The 15403-nt window shown below is 43.7% G+C and overlaps 1 protein-coding gene across 3 annotated transcripts in view; it reads left to right on the forward strand.

Annotated features, from left to right (window-relative positions):
* The first annotated feature begins 3460 nt into the window (after positions 1-3460).
* Positions 3461-15403, forward strand: part of schip1 (schwannomin interacting protein 1) — a 1140784-nt gene continuing 1128841 nt past the window's right edge. For all 3 annotated transcript variants that reach the window (XM_034168281.1, XM_034168282.1, XM_034168283.1), the window contains exons 1-2: positions 3461-3477; positions 3586-3708. In XM_034168281.1, the coding sequence (XP_034024172.1) occupies positions 3619-3708 (90 nt within the window). In that variant the 5' untranslated portion in view covers positions 3461-3477; positions 3586-3618. The remainder of the gene's footprint in view (positions 3478-3585; positions 3709-15403) is intronic.

Consider the following 15403-nt stretch of genomic DNA (forward strand, 5'->3'; position numbering starts at 1 on the left):
GACCACAAACTGCCATCACTGGCTGCACTCACGTAGGCGGCTCAGAGTTTGGTAGGTGGAGAGGAAGCAACACATTGCCAACTAAAACCAGCTCCCAGCCTCACTTCTTACAAACAGAGCCAAGTCTGTTTGAGTTTGTTTGTTTGTTTGTTTTTTTTACGGAGGTGTGTGGTCGTACATTGTGCTCAAGTCTGCGAGAAAAACAAATGCGCAAACTTCTTGGCTGTATAGTTCGGAGCGGGTCGGCTGCCATAATGGGGAAAAGGTTTCAGTGAGGATTGGGAGAAACGTTTTCGTCTGTGGATTTGACTGTTTGGCAGCTCTTCACTTCTTAAAGGCGAGTCGTTCCTCTTGATTTGGACAAAATGAAATGAGTCACATTTTTGTGACGGGGTTTTTTAATCTTACTATTACTAACCCTCCCCTAACCATAACCTAACCCTGTCCTTGCTGTCACGAACATTGACATTTTGCCTCTTGCCTCGGTAGTCTCTGACCACTCATTTATTAGGTGTGCATTTATGTTGCCGCGTTTAGTGGACCGAAAGCCTTGTCTATCTCTGCAACGATGCATTAAACCCTCAACTATGACTGAATTTGAAGCCAGACTGCCTGAAATTTTGGCTTCAGGGTTGGAGAATATTCAATCAGTGGATAGTCTTGCAGATGGCTTGAATTCAGCGCTCAAGGCTACACTGGATAAGGTTGTGTCTCCTCTTTTAAGGCCATGCCTTCCCAAGGCACAGTCGCCTTGGTTCAATGGTTACTTACGTGACCTTAGGCAGAAGGCTCGAGGTTTGTAACGGAAATGGTGTAGTTCTAAATTAGAGCTGTTCCACCTTGCATGGCATGATGCTGTCTTAGATTATAAGCAGGCACTACTGGCTACAAAGCGTGCCTATTATTCTGATTTGATCAATAAAAACAAGCATAACTCAAAGTTTTTGTTTGTAGCATTTCTCATTCATGGACAGCCACCTGTTATTCACTCTCCCTTTTCAGCACAGGACTTCTTGGACTATTTCGAGAAGAAAATTGAGGATATTAGGGTGAGCATATCTCAGCAGGCTTTGGTCCAACCACTGTATACTGCTATGGAGGTGGATGCGCCCACTGAGGTGTTACCCAGATTTACAGATTTTGATGGTATCTCGCTAGGTGCACTGACGAAGCTCATGACGTCTACTAAAAGCACAACCTGTTTACTTGATCCTATACCAACAAAACTGTTTAAGGACCTGTGGCCCATTCTTGGACCAACTGTGCTGGAAATTATAAATCTCTCATTAACTTCTGGATCTGTTCCTAAATGTTTCAAATGATTAAACCATTACTTAAGAAATCCAATCTCGACCCTAGTGTATTGAAGAATTATAGACCGATATCAAATCTATCATTTTGTTCTAAAATCCTGGAAAAAGTGGTTTTGCGACAGCTCATGGACTACCTCACTGAAAATAATCTTTTTGAGCCATTGCAGTCTGCTTTTAGAAAATATCACTCCACAGAGACAGCACTTACTAACATAGTGAATGACCTTTTGTGAGCAATGGACTCAGATACCACTACAGTCTTGGTGCTGCTGGATCTTTGTTGCTGCGTTTGATCCTGTGGATCATCATATTTTACTCAATAGGCTGGAGAATCACTTTGGGATTACTGGAACTGCTCTTGCATGGTTGACGTCATACCTGTCCAGTCGTTCTTACTGTGTATTGTGTAATGGCACCTCCTCTGATCATAGGGACATGAAGTTTGGGGTTCCGCAGGGATCCATTTTAGGCCTCCTGCTTTTTTCCCTTTATGTAGCACCCCTTGGGAATATACTGCGGCGCTTTGGGATTCCCTTTCTTTGCTATGCTGATGACACTCAATTGTACATGCCAATAACTGCTGGTAATCTCATTCACATAAAATCTTTGGAAGATTGCCTTGCATCAGTAAGAAGTTGGATGTCTAGTAACTTCCTACTTTTAAATTCTGATAAGACTGAAGTTATGGTTCTTGGTCCAGCGAGGTATCTGCATCAATTTGATCAGCTAGCACTTAGCTTAGGCTCGTGTGTTATACATCATACGGATAAAGTGAGGAACCTTGGAGTAATTTTGATCCTACGTTGTCCTTTGATCTCCACATTAGAGACATTACGAGGACTGCTTTCTTCCATTTGCGAATATAGCGAAGATTCATCCCATCCTGTCTATGGCTGATGCTGAGACTTTGATTCATGCATTTGTCTCTTCTAGATTGGACTATTGTAATGCTCTATTTTCTGGCTTACCGCAGTCCAGGATTAGGGGTCTTCAACTGGTTCAAAACGCTGCTGCCAGACTTTTGACACAAAGCAGAAAGTTTGACCACATTATGCCCGTTTTGGCGTCCCTGCACTGGCTTCCTGTTCCTGCAATATCGGATTTCAAACTACTGTTATTAGTTTATAAAATTGTTCATGGACTTGCACCTCCTTATCTGGCTGACCTGGTAAGCCCCTGTGATCTCCCGGCACACATTCAGCAGTCGGATACTGTGGAGACTTTTAAGTCACGTTTAAAGACTCATTTGTTTTCCCTGTTTTATCATTAGTGTTATGATGTGTTTTTATTTTTGTATTCTTTTATGGTTGTCTTTCTTTTATGGTCATCTTTGTATTGTGTTTAAAATTTTTAATTGTTTTTTTGTTATGTTGTGTGAAGCGCCTTGAGACGATTTCATCATGAATTGGCGCTATATAAATTAATAAATTTGATTTGATTTAACCCTTCCCCTAACCCTAACCATAACACCCCCAGCCCCCCCACATCACTTTTCATTTCGTGCACCCCTCACGGACTGTATTCAAATAAATTTGTGCTCCCGTTATGAAAATTTGGCACTTTTCATGACAATATCATGAACCAATAGATTAATGTATATTTCGTGATGCTGATGAATCGACATTCTGTGAGATACAGTAGGTTTGTACGCATCAGTCACCATGCACACATTGAAGTCTTCCATCCACATCCATGTCACGCTCAGACACAGGGGTGTCGAAAAGGGGAGAATAAGGGGAAGGATTGTAGGGCCCCATGAGCAGACCCAGGGAGGCCCCTAATGCGATGATGGTACTAACGAAATAATATGGGGAGGGGGGCGTGGCCCAAAAAGATTCCTTTTCATGGGGCCCCAAATCCCTGGCTGCGCTCCTGCTCAGACGTGAAGGTCTCATGACGCAGGTGTTTGTCCACCTGTGCAAACTCAAACCAGGATTTGTGCCATCAGACCGGCCCGTGCAGCCTTTTTTCTTTATTGTTTTTTAAGCTGAACTATAATAATTGGCTGTGATGGGGGCTGCGCGCACATCCCCGGAGAGGAGGAGGAGGAGGCCTGGAGAATAATTAATTGTGTGATTAAACTGAAATGACACCATCGGGGGGGGGGGGGGGGGGAGAGAGAGAGAGAGAGAGAGAGATCCTGAGTGGAGCGGCGGCGCGCACAGGTTCCTGTCACATCAGCCGCCACACGGACTGATTTCAGGGGAAACGTTCCCGGCTGCGCCACAGGCTGCTGAAATTGTGCAGAACGGTTTTTCCCGGTCCAGTTTTCGTGTGTCTAAGTTGAGCGGTGTCCTTCAGGAGCATGCAGCAGGCAGAGGAGGCGAGGCTGCGCACCGGCAGCCCGGCTGCGGCTCGGGAGAGGCGACACCTGGCGCTGCGCATCACTAACCAGGTACCAGTTAGTTAGTTGGGCCGTGTAATGACTCGTCATGTTTGCTCTCGGGTTGTCGTTAGGGAGCCTTTCAGCAGTGATGTAATTCACTTTTAACCATTTACTGGAGGTAAGTTGATGGTGTTCATAAAGAAATCCGATAATCCAGGGTGCTTTAAAATCTATCAATCCGTCACCTGTCATAACTTTAATGTCATTTCTTCACATTCCTCCACTCCGTTGCTTTTGGAGAATCTCAATAGCAACAAAAGACATAAAAACTAGACAGTGCTTTGGCACATGTTCTATCCTTTCACCAGGTTTCAAGAAAATCGGTTTCATGGATTTGGCATAATCCTACTAACAAATAGAAAGAGCCGACAGTATTACCTTGGCAGAGGTAATGAGGGGAAAAAAGAAGTGTCAATTTATGACTTGTAAAAAAAGTCATTGGATGAACTCTGTTCACATTGGGCAAGTTTTCCATTCCATTAGTATATGCAGCCCCAAATCAATTTGATAAAGTGCAGGAACAGTTGTGCCATCTAAATGCCAACCTCCGTGTTCTTTGCCACCTCAGTAAACATGAGATCTGCTCTGTCTGAAAGAATTTTAACAAGAAAAGGTGGTGGTGTCAAATTTAAATATTTAGGATTATTAATTGATGATCAATTGTTTTTTAAGGACCATATTTTGTTTGTTGCCAAAAAAACTGAAACTTTTATTATAGAAATAAGTGCTGTTTTTCAAGACTGGTGGAAACAACCTTTTTGCCTCTTGTTGATTATGGAGATGCGTTGTACATGAATGCTTCTGCTCACTGTCTTTCAAGGCTTGATAGTGTGTACCATGGGGCACTAAAATTCATTACCAACTGTCACCCACTTACTCACCATATTGCTTTCTCTATGCTGAAGTTAAGTGGACTTCTTTATCCGTCCGACACCTCACTCATTGGTATGTTTTTATTTACAAAGTCGTTCTGGGCAGTATCCCGTCATATTTGTCTCGTCTTTTAATAAGAAAGCATGAAAACTATCATTTTTGTTCAATGGGTGTTCTACAATTTGCTGTCCCTTAAGTAAGAACTGAACTGGGCAAGAAAGGTTTTAGGTTTTCAGCACTTAATACCTGGAACAAATTACAGTCTGAATTTGACCTTCAAGCTCATGTGACACTAAATGTGTTTAAACCTCGAGTGAAATCACTGCAGTCTACTTTGTCTGTATGTAAATGTTTTATGTGAAATTGTTTTAATGCTGAGATGTTGTGAATTTTATTTGGCCAGGTCTCCCTTGCAAAAGAGATTTGTAAACTTAATGGGACTAACCTGGTTAAATAAAGGCTAAATGAAAATGGTGTTGTGTCCACTGTAATCCTGAATGTTCAAATTTATAAAAAAAATTAAGTAGTGTAAACTCAAAGTTTGAAGTAAGTGTTCTACTTAAATATTTCAAGTTTGTGTAAGATGGTCTTGCTTTTTGAGTAAATTAAACTCAGAATTTTTGATGAATTGTATATTAAGTAAGTAAAACTTCAAAGCATAACTTACACTCAACTTAAAAGAATTAAGTAATTATATATATATATATATATATATATATATACAAGGTATGTTAGAAAAGTATCCAACCTTATTATTTTTTTCAAAAACCATATGGATTTGAATCACGTGTGATTACGTCAGACATGCTTGAACCCTCGTGGGCATGTGAGAGTTTTTTCACGCCTGTCGGTTACGTCATTCGCCTGTGGACAGTCTTTGAGTGAGGAGTCGCCCACCCTCTCGTCGATTTTTTATTTTTTTTTCATTGTTTAGGAATGGCTCAAACTGCTGCTTTGTTTGATCAGAATTTTTTCAAAACCTGTAAGGCACAACTGAGTGGACACCATTCGATAAATTCAGCTGGTTTTTGGTAAAAATTTTAACGGCTGATGAGAGATTTTGGTCTGGTAGTGTCGCCGTAAGGACGGCCCACGGTGCCTGATGGCGATCTGCGCTTCGAGGCGGCAGTGTCTCACCATTTCAAGTTGAAAACTTCCACATTTCAGGCTCTGTTGATCCAGTAAGTCGTCAGAGAACAGAGAACTTTCACAAGAAGTCGGTATGAGAAGTTTATTCGGACATTCCATTGTTAATGGGCATTTTGTAATGAAAGAACGTGCGGGCAGAGTCGCATGTCAGGCCGGACCCGACCGGGGGGGGGTCGCGACAGGAAAAACACCTCCGTTGGAAACCTTAACGGGCAAGTTGGAACATGCCCAAGCTGTTAAACAATTTCTCAGTTACTCACTTGTTGAAAGCCATCAAAAGCCGCCTGAATTTTACAAATAGTTTTCAACACGGAGATGTTTTTCCTGTCGCGCCGCACACAGATTTGCCGAGTCGTCACGGAAACGACTCGGCGAATTTGCGCGCATGTCTTTCATTAAAAAATGTCCTTAAACAGTGGAATGTCCGCATAAAGTCCTCATGCCGGCCTCTTCTGAATCTTCTCTGTTCTCTCACGACGTCCTGGGTGAATTAAGCCTTAAATTAGGATGTTTTCAGGTCGAAACAGGCCGACGACGGCACCTGGAAGCGCTGCACAACGTACCGCTCCATGGGAAGTCCTTACACCGACAGAAACACCCCATAATCTCTCATCAGCCGTTAAACTTTTCACCGAAAACCATCTTAATTTCTCGAATAGTGTCCACTCGGATATTCCTCACAGGTCCAGAAAAAATTTTGATAAAGCAACACGTGCCGTCTCGAGCAGCGTGTGAAACAAAGGAATTCAGCCGAGAGGGCGGGACCACATCTCACTGAAGGCCTGCCCACAGGGAAATGACGTCACCGACACGCGTGAAAAAACTCACGCATGCGCACGAGGGTTCAAGCATGATTGGTGTAATCGCACGTCATTCAAATCCATATAGTTAAAAAAAAAATAAGGGTCGGTTTATTATCTAATAGACCTCGTATATATATGTGTATATATATCCGAGGTGACTTAATGAGCCCTTTAGCAGGGGCGGTGGCTAAGTGGTTAGAGTGCTTGGCTTCAGTGCAGTAGGTTCCTTGTTCAACACCCCCCCCCACCACCGCCACATTCCTCCATGTAATGTGGAGTTGCATCAGGAAGGGTATCCGGCGTAAAACTTGTGCCAATTCAACATAACTCAGCCACCTCACATCTATTGGTGAAAAACAAGGAAGCAGCTGAAAAGACTTACTTTTACTTTGTGATACTTTAATGTAATTGTAATCATGAAGTACAAGTAACTGAAACTTTTAAGTTCTGGGAACAATTGACTCTTAAATTTATGGACTCAGAAAAATTTGTGGCAACCATTTACCATACTATTTTTGAGTTCTGCTAACTTGTTTGGGTTTAGTGTGTGCAAAATTTGTGAGAGAGGGCTACATATATATTTACAGAATGACAGTACTGTCCAAAAATGAATTGAGTTCATCAAGTGAGTATTTTATTTATTTTTTTGAGTTTGACTTTTTACTGAGGTCTGTCAGGCTGTAATACTCCTGTTATGACCATAACCTAATCTTACTCCTTCCCCCCACCCTAACAAATTCAAATTTATTAATTTATATATCGCCAAGCATCAGACATAGACAGAATGGAATGAATCTTCGCTATATTTCGTAAATGGAAGAAAGCAGTCCTCGTAATGTCAATCAACCAATCAATCAATTTTTTTATATAGCGCCAAATCACAACAAACAGTTGCCCCAAGGCGCTTTATATTGTAAGGCAAGGCCATACAATAATTATGTAAAACCCTAACGGTCAAAACGACCCCCTGTGAGCAAGCACTTGGCTACAGTGGGAAGGAAAAACTCCCTTTTAACAGGAAGAAACCTCCAGCAGAACCAGGCTCAGGGAGGGGCAGTCTTCTGCTGGGACTGGTTGGGGCTGAAGGAGAGAACCAGGAAAAAGACATGCTGTGGAGGGGAGCAGAGATCGATCACTAATGATTAAATGCAGAGTGGTGCATACAGAGCAAAAAGAGAAAGAAACAGTGCATCATGGGAACCCCCCAGCAGTCTACGTCTATAGCAGCATAACTAAGGGATGGTTCAGGGTCACCTGATCTAGCCCTAACTATAAGCTTTAGCAAAAAGGAAAGTTTTAAGCCTCATCTTAAAAGTAGAGAGGGTGTCTGTCTCCCTGATCCGAATTGGGAGCTGGTTCCACAGGAGAAGAGCATGAAAGCTGAAGGCTCTGCCTCCCATTCTACTCTTACAAACCCTAGGAACTACAAGTAAGCCTGCAGTCTGAGAGCGAAGCGCTCTATTGGGGTGATATGGTACTACGAGGTCCCTAAGATAAGATGGGACCTGATTATTCAAAACCTTATAAGTAAGAAGAAGAATTTTAAATTCTATTCTAAAAATTAACAGGAAGCCAATGAAGAGAGGCCAATATGGGTGAGATATGCTCTCTCCTTCTAGTCCCTGTCAGTACTCTAGCTGCAGCATTTTGAATTAACTGAAGGCTTTTTAGGGAACTTTTAGGACAACCTGATAATAATGACTTACAATAGTCCAGCCTAGAGGAAATAAATGCATGAATTAGTTTTTCAGCATCACTCTGAGACAAGACCTTTCTGATTTGAGAGATATTGCGTAAATGCAAAAAAGCAGTCCTACATATTTGTTTAATATGCGCTTTGAATGACATATCCTGATCAAAAATGACTCCAAGATTTCTCACAGTATTACTAGAGGTCAGGGTAATGCCATCCAGAGTAAGGATCTGGTTAGACACCATGTTTCTAAGATTTGTGGGGCCAAGTACAATAACTTCAGTTTTATCTGAGTTTAAAAGCAGGAAATTAGAGGTCATCCATGTCTCTAATGTGGATATCAAAAGACATGTAGGATCAAAAATTACTCCAAGATTCCTCACTTTATCCGTATGATGTATAACACACCAACCTAACCATAACCATCCCAACCCCCTCCCCCGCTTCACTTTTAATTTCGTGCAGCCATCACGGAATGAATTAGAATGAATTCGTGCTGCCGTGACGAAAATGAGGCTCTTTTCGTCACAATATCATCACCAATACATTAATGTATATTTTGTGCTGCTGAATCATGACTTGCCATGAGACTGGGTTGTCAATAACGACAAAATACATCCTAGCTCATCACACTGTACATTTGAATCGGCTTGATACAATCTTTGCTTGCTTTGTCCACATGGCATTCAAAATGGTTTAATTGAAGTGCTGATGGCTTAAAGTCCCCATGGGGTTTCATGCAGTTCATGAGCATATCTTTTGATCAATATTTTCTTTTCTTTTTTCCCCCGTCTGCATATATAGTAATGGTAAATGCCACACTGGCAGAACCATTTATGAACATTAATACACATATATGCAATTTATTCTTGCAAGACAGAAGGTATGTAGTGCATGTGTGTGTGTGTGTGTGTGTGTGTGTGTGTGTGTGTGTGTGTGAGTGAGACCCCCATCCGCCCTTCCCAATCAACCTTCAACATCTGACTCAAAGCTAACTGACAACTTCTATCAATAAGGGCTGACCATCAAAACAACACAAAGACAGACAAGAACGAATGACAAGTGAAGGCAATAACTATGAAGTGAGACACTGAGGAGACGGGGCCTCAAAAATACAACCTACCAGGACAAACAACCACATATGAACAAACAGTGACAGCAACAGTCTGTTGTCTAATTAGTGAGCATCCATACCCTAATCTAGGACAGCATAGTGTTAATCCCCTTGACAGCACCCAAAACCGAATTGTGGTGACGGCCACAAACACACAACCATCCACACACAGAGACCCAGATCACAGCTAAATATCCGATCACTACTGTGGCTGGTGTGTTAGGCCAAGACTAAAGTACAGAACCTTACCATATGACACGGACCACTCCGGTGCGTCAAAGCCATATGGCCGGCTGCGAGCGATGACTGCAATGGGCCCAGGACACAGGGCCCCAGGAGAAACCAGGACAAAAGGGCAGCGGAAGGGCACAGGGGCCAGGAAGGGCATCCCCCAGAGCCACCAGGGCAGAGGACGAACCAACGGGAGCGGAACGCACCCAACAACACCCCCTCCCCCCATGGAGACACGCGGAGAAGCCCCATACGCAAGGGAAGCACACAGGGTGCCGGCAAAGCCCACCAATAGTGGGGGGACCCCAGAACCACACCACTGGGGCACGGCCCCCGAAGGTTGGAAGGAGCGGCGGCAAGGACGGGGGGCAAAGGAGCCACCGCACCCAAATCCAAAAGACGGGCAGGGACCACCGAGTCATACAAGGGCGGGGCCCGGCTCCCAGACAAGAGGCGAGTCCCAACCCCCTGGGCCAGGAAGCACAAGGCCCCCACCCCAAACACCAAAGCCCAAGACCAGAAGACTGCCCGGGTGAGAGTGGGGCACCATCCCACAGAGGCCATGGCCCGCAACCTCCCAACAGCCGTCGCTCCCCAGCACATCCCTTGCGCCCCACCCCCCCAATGGGCAGTGGGACCCAGGGCCCCACAGCCCCGGAGCAGGGCCCGGGGACCATGGCACAACCAGTGAGGCAGACCCTACCCCAGACATCCACAGCCATTCGGGGCTAACCCCACATGCCACACTCACCCCACCTAAAAACCCCACCATAGTTGTTATAATTAGTTTCCCTTGCTGTGTGCGACCCCCCTAAGTAGCAAAGATAAAGTGTTGCATTAAAAGCAGGGAGCACAGGGAGCGGCTACATACACTGGCCCCACCGGGCCCCCAGCCCAACTCCAGATCCGGCAGAGGCACCAGGGAAACCACGAGACGGGGGGAGGCGGGCAGCCCCGAAGGAGCGCCGGAGGCCCAGGGAGGAACAAACCAACAGGGGGCCAGGGAGCCGCAGATGGATGGGCCACCCCGCCCGGAGGTCCCCGAACCATGGAAGGTGCGAGATGGGACCCCAGAGTGGCAGGGGCAACTGAGGAGCCAAAAGGAGACAGACAGGCCCCACAAACCCGGAGGGAGAGGCCAGGGCACGGGGGGGGGCACATACACCCGAGTCCTGGGGAGAGGCACCACTCCCCACCCAGGTACCAGACCCCAATCCACCAACGGCAGAGCAGACAGACTCACCTGAAAAGGAACGGTGGCTGCCCAGTTTTATGAACAACAAAGCAATAATGGTTTAATGCTCTTTTTCTTCCTTTTTTTTTAATTTTGCACCAACAGGGAACCTATGAAAATGGTGTTTTTTCTTTTGGCTATTGAAGGTTTTAGAGTATCCCAGAATCCTTTGTGCGCTGGGGAGGGAGGCTTGGCTCAGCTTAATGCTAACTTTAACATTGAAAATGCCATAGATGTTTAACTGTTTCACAAGCCCATAACAGGTCGGTTTAACATAAAAAAAAAGGCAAATATCACTCACAGACATATGCTCTTTAGGGTTTTAGCGGGGAAAAATTAAGATAAAGAGAAATAAAACAAAGAGCCAACAAGGCAGCAGATTGAAGATCGAAGCACTGCTTCATTGGTTCAAGGTTCAAAGCAAAGCTGCCCAGCAGAAATGCTTGATTACAGACCTGCTGCAGGGTCTGTAATCAATGTAAAGAAATTATCATTTTCCTGACAAACACCCCCAAAAACAACGGCCACTCTGAAGGATTGATAAGGGAATCGTTAAGCAAAAAGGCTACTGATGTCGATGGATCGAATAATTTCTTAAGGATACCTGAAAAGAACTGGTTCCCAACACACAACCCTAACAGCAACATTTTTTTTTTTTTTAAACTCACATTAAAGACTCACGATTATCTTAGTTAAACACCTAAATACATATTTTGGTTGAACTCGCCTCCATAACGTCGCAGTGCTGCAAACAAGTTGCTTGTCCACTCCTCCACCCACGAACGCTTGTTTACACTGACAATGAAATCTTGGCCTCCCCAGCGAGAACGTGATTACGTGCGAAATTTGACACCATAAACGTGTCAACTCCTATTTTTTGCTGTGAGTTTATGCAAGTAGATTAAATAAACATTTTCCAGATGCCCCTCCGGACACAGCACTAGATGTATTTGGAGATTAGGGCATGAGTGGCTTTGAACCAGAAACCTTCTTATTGAGATGCCAGACAACTACAACTGTAGTACTAATCCTAAGTGTACTTGTATAGTGTTTTCGAACTGTTGTGACAAAGTGCTTTTTGAAAATAACACAAGAAAACATACAATTCCAAAACACTATCCAACAGAGAATGTACAATATATAATAAAATAAATATGTCCTATGTAGGCATTAAGGCCCATTGCAGTAGAGTCTATGACTCCTCTGGATGGGGTGCCGGTCTGATCCAGGATACTTTCCCAGCCAAGGCCGGTACTCATTTCCAACTGGATGGACTAGGACAGTGCAGATGAAGTGTCTTGTCTAATGACACAGACAGGCAGCATGTCAGGGACTCAAACCCATGGAGGTCTACATGTTACCAGCCCAGCTCCTTTCCCAATGAGATACCTGCTCCAAAGCATACAGTATAAGACTGAAATTAAAACATTAACATTGCACATTTGAATTACAATTACCAGCCATAATACATATTAAATGAAAGTATTGATTAATTAATGGAATGTGTTGTACTGAAACAAACTGCACTTACTAAAACAGAGAAAGTAAGTGTAAGATGAGGCTGATTCAGAGAAGTGATGAGCTGCTGCATGTGGAGGTTTGAAGCCTGCAGATAGTCTGTAAGCAGCAGTGTAATCGTTCCTGTTGCTCCTCCTGCAAAAAATATGACAGATGTAAAAGGCATAAATGGAAAGCAGTCTACACTTTTACACAACGTATTTGGAATCAGATTCTATTTGTTCTTCTGTAATTGTAATGGATTACAGTTACATTTTTTTGTGTGTGTGTCCTGATTACTCTGTTCCTGTTACACATATAGTGTTCAGTGACATTTCTTCACCACACAGTATTCATGACCATGGACAACGCTCTTGTTATACAATGAACTAAACTTTTACTAAACTAATCTTTTTTAATACTTACACACACACACACACACACACACATTCAAATAGCACAATTGGCTAAATTCAATTTGGTTTGGCAAATTGCTTTTTTCAGGCCGGTTGAAGGTATTTTTTTTCCTCGTGGCAGCAACTGAAAAAGGTCTCATTACCCCCCCCCCCCCCCCCCACCACCACCCCACCAACTGTAAACGACTTCATTTTCAGCAGGAAATGCTGAGGGCGCGGTTAAACTCCTGATCCGACTGAGGTGGGGTGCCCCTCTTTGTCTTGAGAGCAGCAGTGGTGATTAGGGATAATGCGGCGCTGCCAAGGTTGCTGTAATTTTCACTTTTGTGAGTAAAATGTTTCCCTTTGTGTGCGTGGCTAAGCAAGGAGGCACGGCTTCTGAATATTTAATGCCAGTGATGTAGTGTTGCACATTATCTGGAGATATTGAGCGCATGAGTGCTGAAGTACTGTTCCATCGCGGCTTTTCCACTTCCTCCTCCATCTATTATGATGGTGTGCCCTAGCTCACAGACACACGGTTACTTACCCGTTTGTCATCACCCTAAACTTTCTCATTAGACTTCAGAACTGCAGCCCCTGATCGTTGAATTTCATTAGAGTGACATCCTTTGATTGATGTTGATCAACGCCGTGAGATGGGGCCCATAGGACTGATGAGGACATCTAGAAGGACTAACCAGTAATTGGTGCGTGAAATATAAGTAAGAATGGAAGTGCAGCTTATTTGATATGGACGTTGCTCCATGTGGTATGTATGTATGTGTGAGTGATTCAGATTCATTGCAGAGGTGTGACCCCCTTGGGAACTGCATTAATCCAGCTGGCTATTACCACATAATCAATGAGACAGCTGAATTTTACGGCCAGGGGTCTGTGTTGTTAACCATTTTATACGGAGCTTATTTAAACAGCATGCCGATATGAGGTCACATTTAATGGCTTAAGCATGAAATGAAAGTACAGGCGACACTGTTGACACAGCACTTACTGTTCTTGGAATTATTCATCATTATGTTGGCACCATTCATTACTCCTAATTCACTCAGCATCCTTTAGACGAAAAAAAGCCCACCATGTCCACTTGATGAACCACTGGAGCAATCAGAACCAAGAATGTTAATTGAGAACCAACTGATTAGGGATTAGTAGGCCCCGGATGTTATTTATAGAGCTGGAAGGTCTTCGATTCAATTTATTTACAGTGGTGAAAATAAGTATTTGATCCCGTCAGTTTTGGAGGTTTTCCCACCTACAAAGAATGGAGAGGTCTGTAATTTGTATCGTAGGTACACATCAACTATGAGACAGAATCTAAAAAAAAAATCACATTGTATGATTTTTAAAACATTAATTTGCATTTTATTGCATGAAATAAGTATTTGATCCTCTAGAAAAACAGAGCTTAACAATTGGTACAGAAACATTTGTCTGCCATTACAGAGGTCATACGTTTCCTGTAGTTGTAGACCAAGTTTTCACACACTGCAGCAGGGATTTTGGTCCACTCCTCCATACAGATCTTCTCCAAATCTTTCAGGTTTGGAGTTTCAGCTCCCTCCAAAGGATTTTCTATTGAGTTCAGGTCTGGAGACTGGCCAGGGCACTCAGGACCTTGAAATGCTTCTTACGGAGCCCCTCCTTAGTTGTTCTGGCTGTGTGTTTGGGGTCATTGTCATGCTGGAAGACCCAGCCATGACCCATCTTCAGTGCTCTTACTGAGGGAAGGAGGTTGTTTGCCAAAATATCGCAATACATGACCCCATCTATCCTCCTTTCAATACGGTGCAGTCGTCCTGTCCCCTTTGCGGAAGAGCACCCCCAGAGTATAATGTTTCCACCCCCATGCTTCACGGTTGGGATGATTTTCTTGGGGTTGTTCTCATCCTCTAAACATGGTAAGTGGAGTTGATTCCAAAAAGCTCTATTTTGGTCTCATCTGACCACATGGCCCTCTCCCATGCCTCCTCTGGATCATCCAGATGGTCACTGGTGAACTTCAAACGGGCCTGGACATGTGCTGGCTCGAGCAGGGGGACCTTACTTCCCTACAGGATCTTAAACCATGACAGTATCATGTGTTACTAATGTAATCTTTGTGACTGTGGTCCCAGATCTCTTCAGGTCATTGACCAGGTCCTCCTGTGTAGTTCTGAGCTTTCTCAGAATCATCCTTACCCCACAAAGTGAGATCTTGCATGGAATCCAAGACTAAGGGAGATTGACAGTCATCTTGTGTTTCTTCCACTTTCTAATAATCATAACAGTTGTCTTCTACCAAGCTGCTTGCCTGTTGTCCTGTAGTCCATCCCAGCCTTGTGCAGGGATGGACTCTCTGTGAGAGTCAGAATTCTTGCTGGTTGGTAGGGGATCAAATACTTATTTCATGCAATAAAATGCAAATTAATTATTTAAAAATCATACAATGTGATTTTCTGAATTTTTTTTTAGATTCTGTCTCACAGTTGAAGTTTACCTACGATAAAAATTACAGACCTCTCCATTCTTTGTAGGTGGGAAAACCTGCAAAACTGACAGGGGATCAAATACTTATTTTCCCCACTGTATATAGTGCCAAATCACAACATATGCTGTCCCAAGGTGGTTCACAGGGGTAACGCCTAACCTTGCCAACCCTCCTGAGCAAGCACATAGGCCACAGGAAAAATTCCCTCTGGCGTTTTTGAGAAAGAA

The sequence above is a fragment of the Thalassophryne amazonica genome, chromosome 4 (assembly GCF_902500255.1).
Source record: "Thalassophryne amazonica chromosome 4, fThaAma1.1, whole genome shotgun sequence".
NCBI lineage: Eukaryota > Metazoa > Chordata > Actinopteri > Batrachoidiformes > Batrachoididae > Thalassophryne > Thalassophryne amazonica.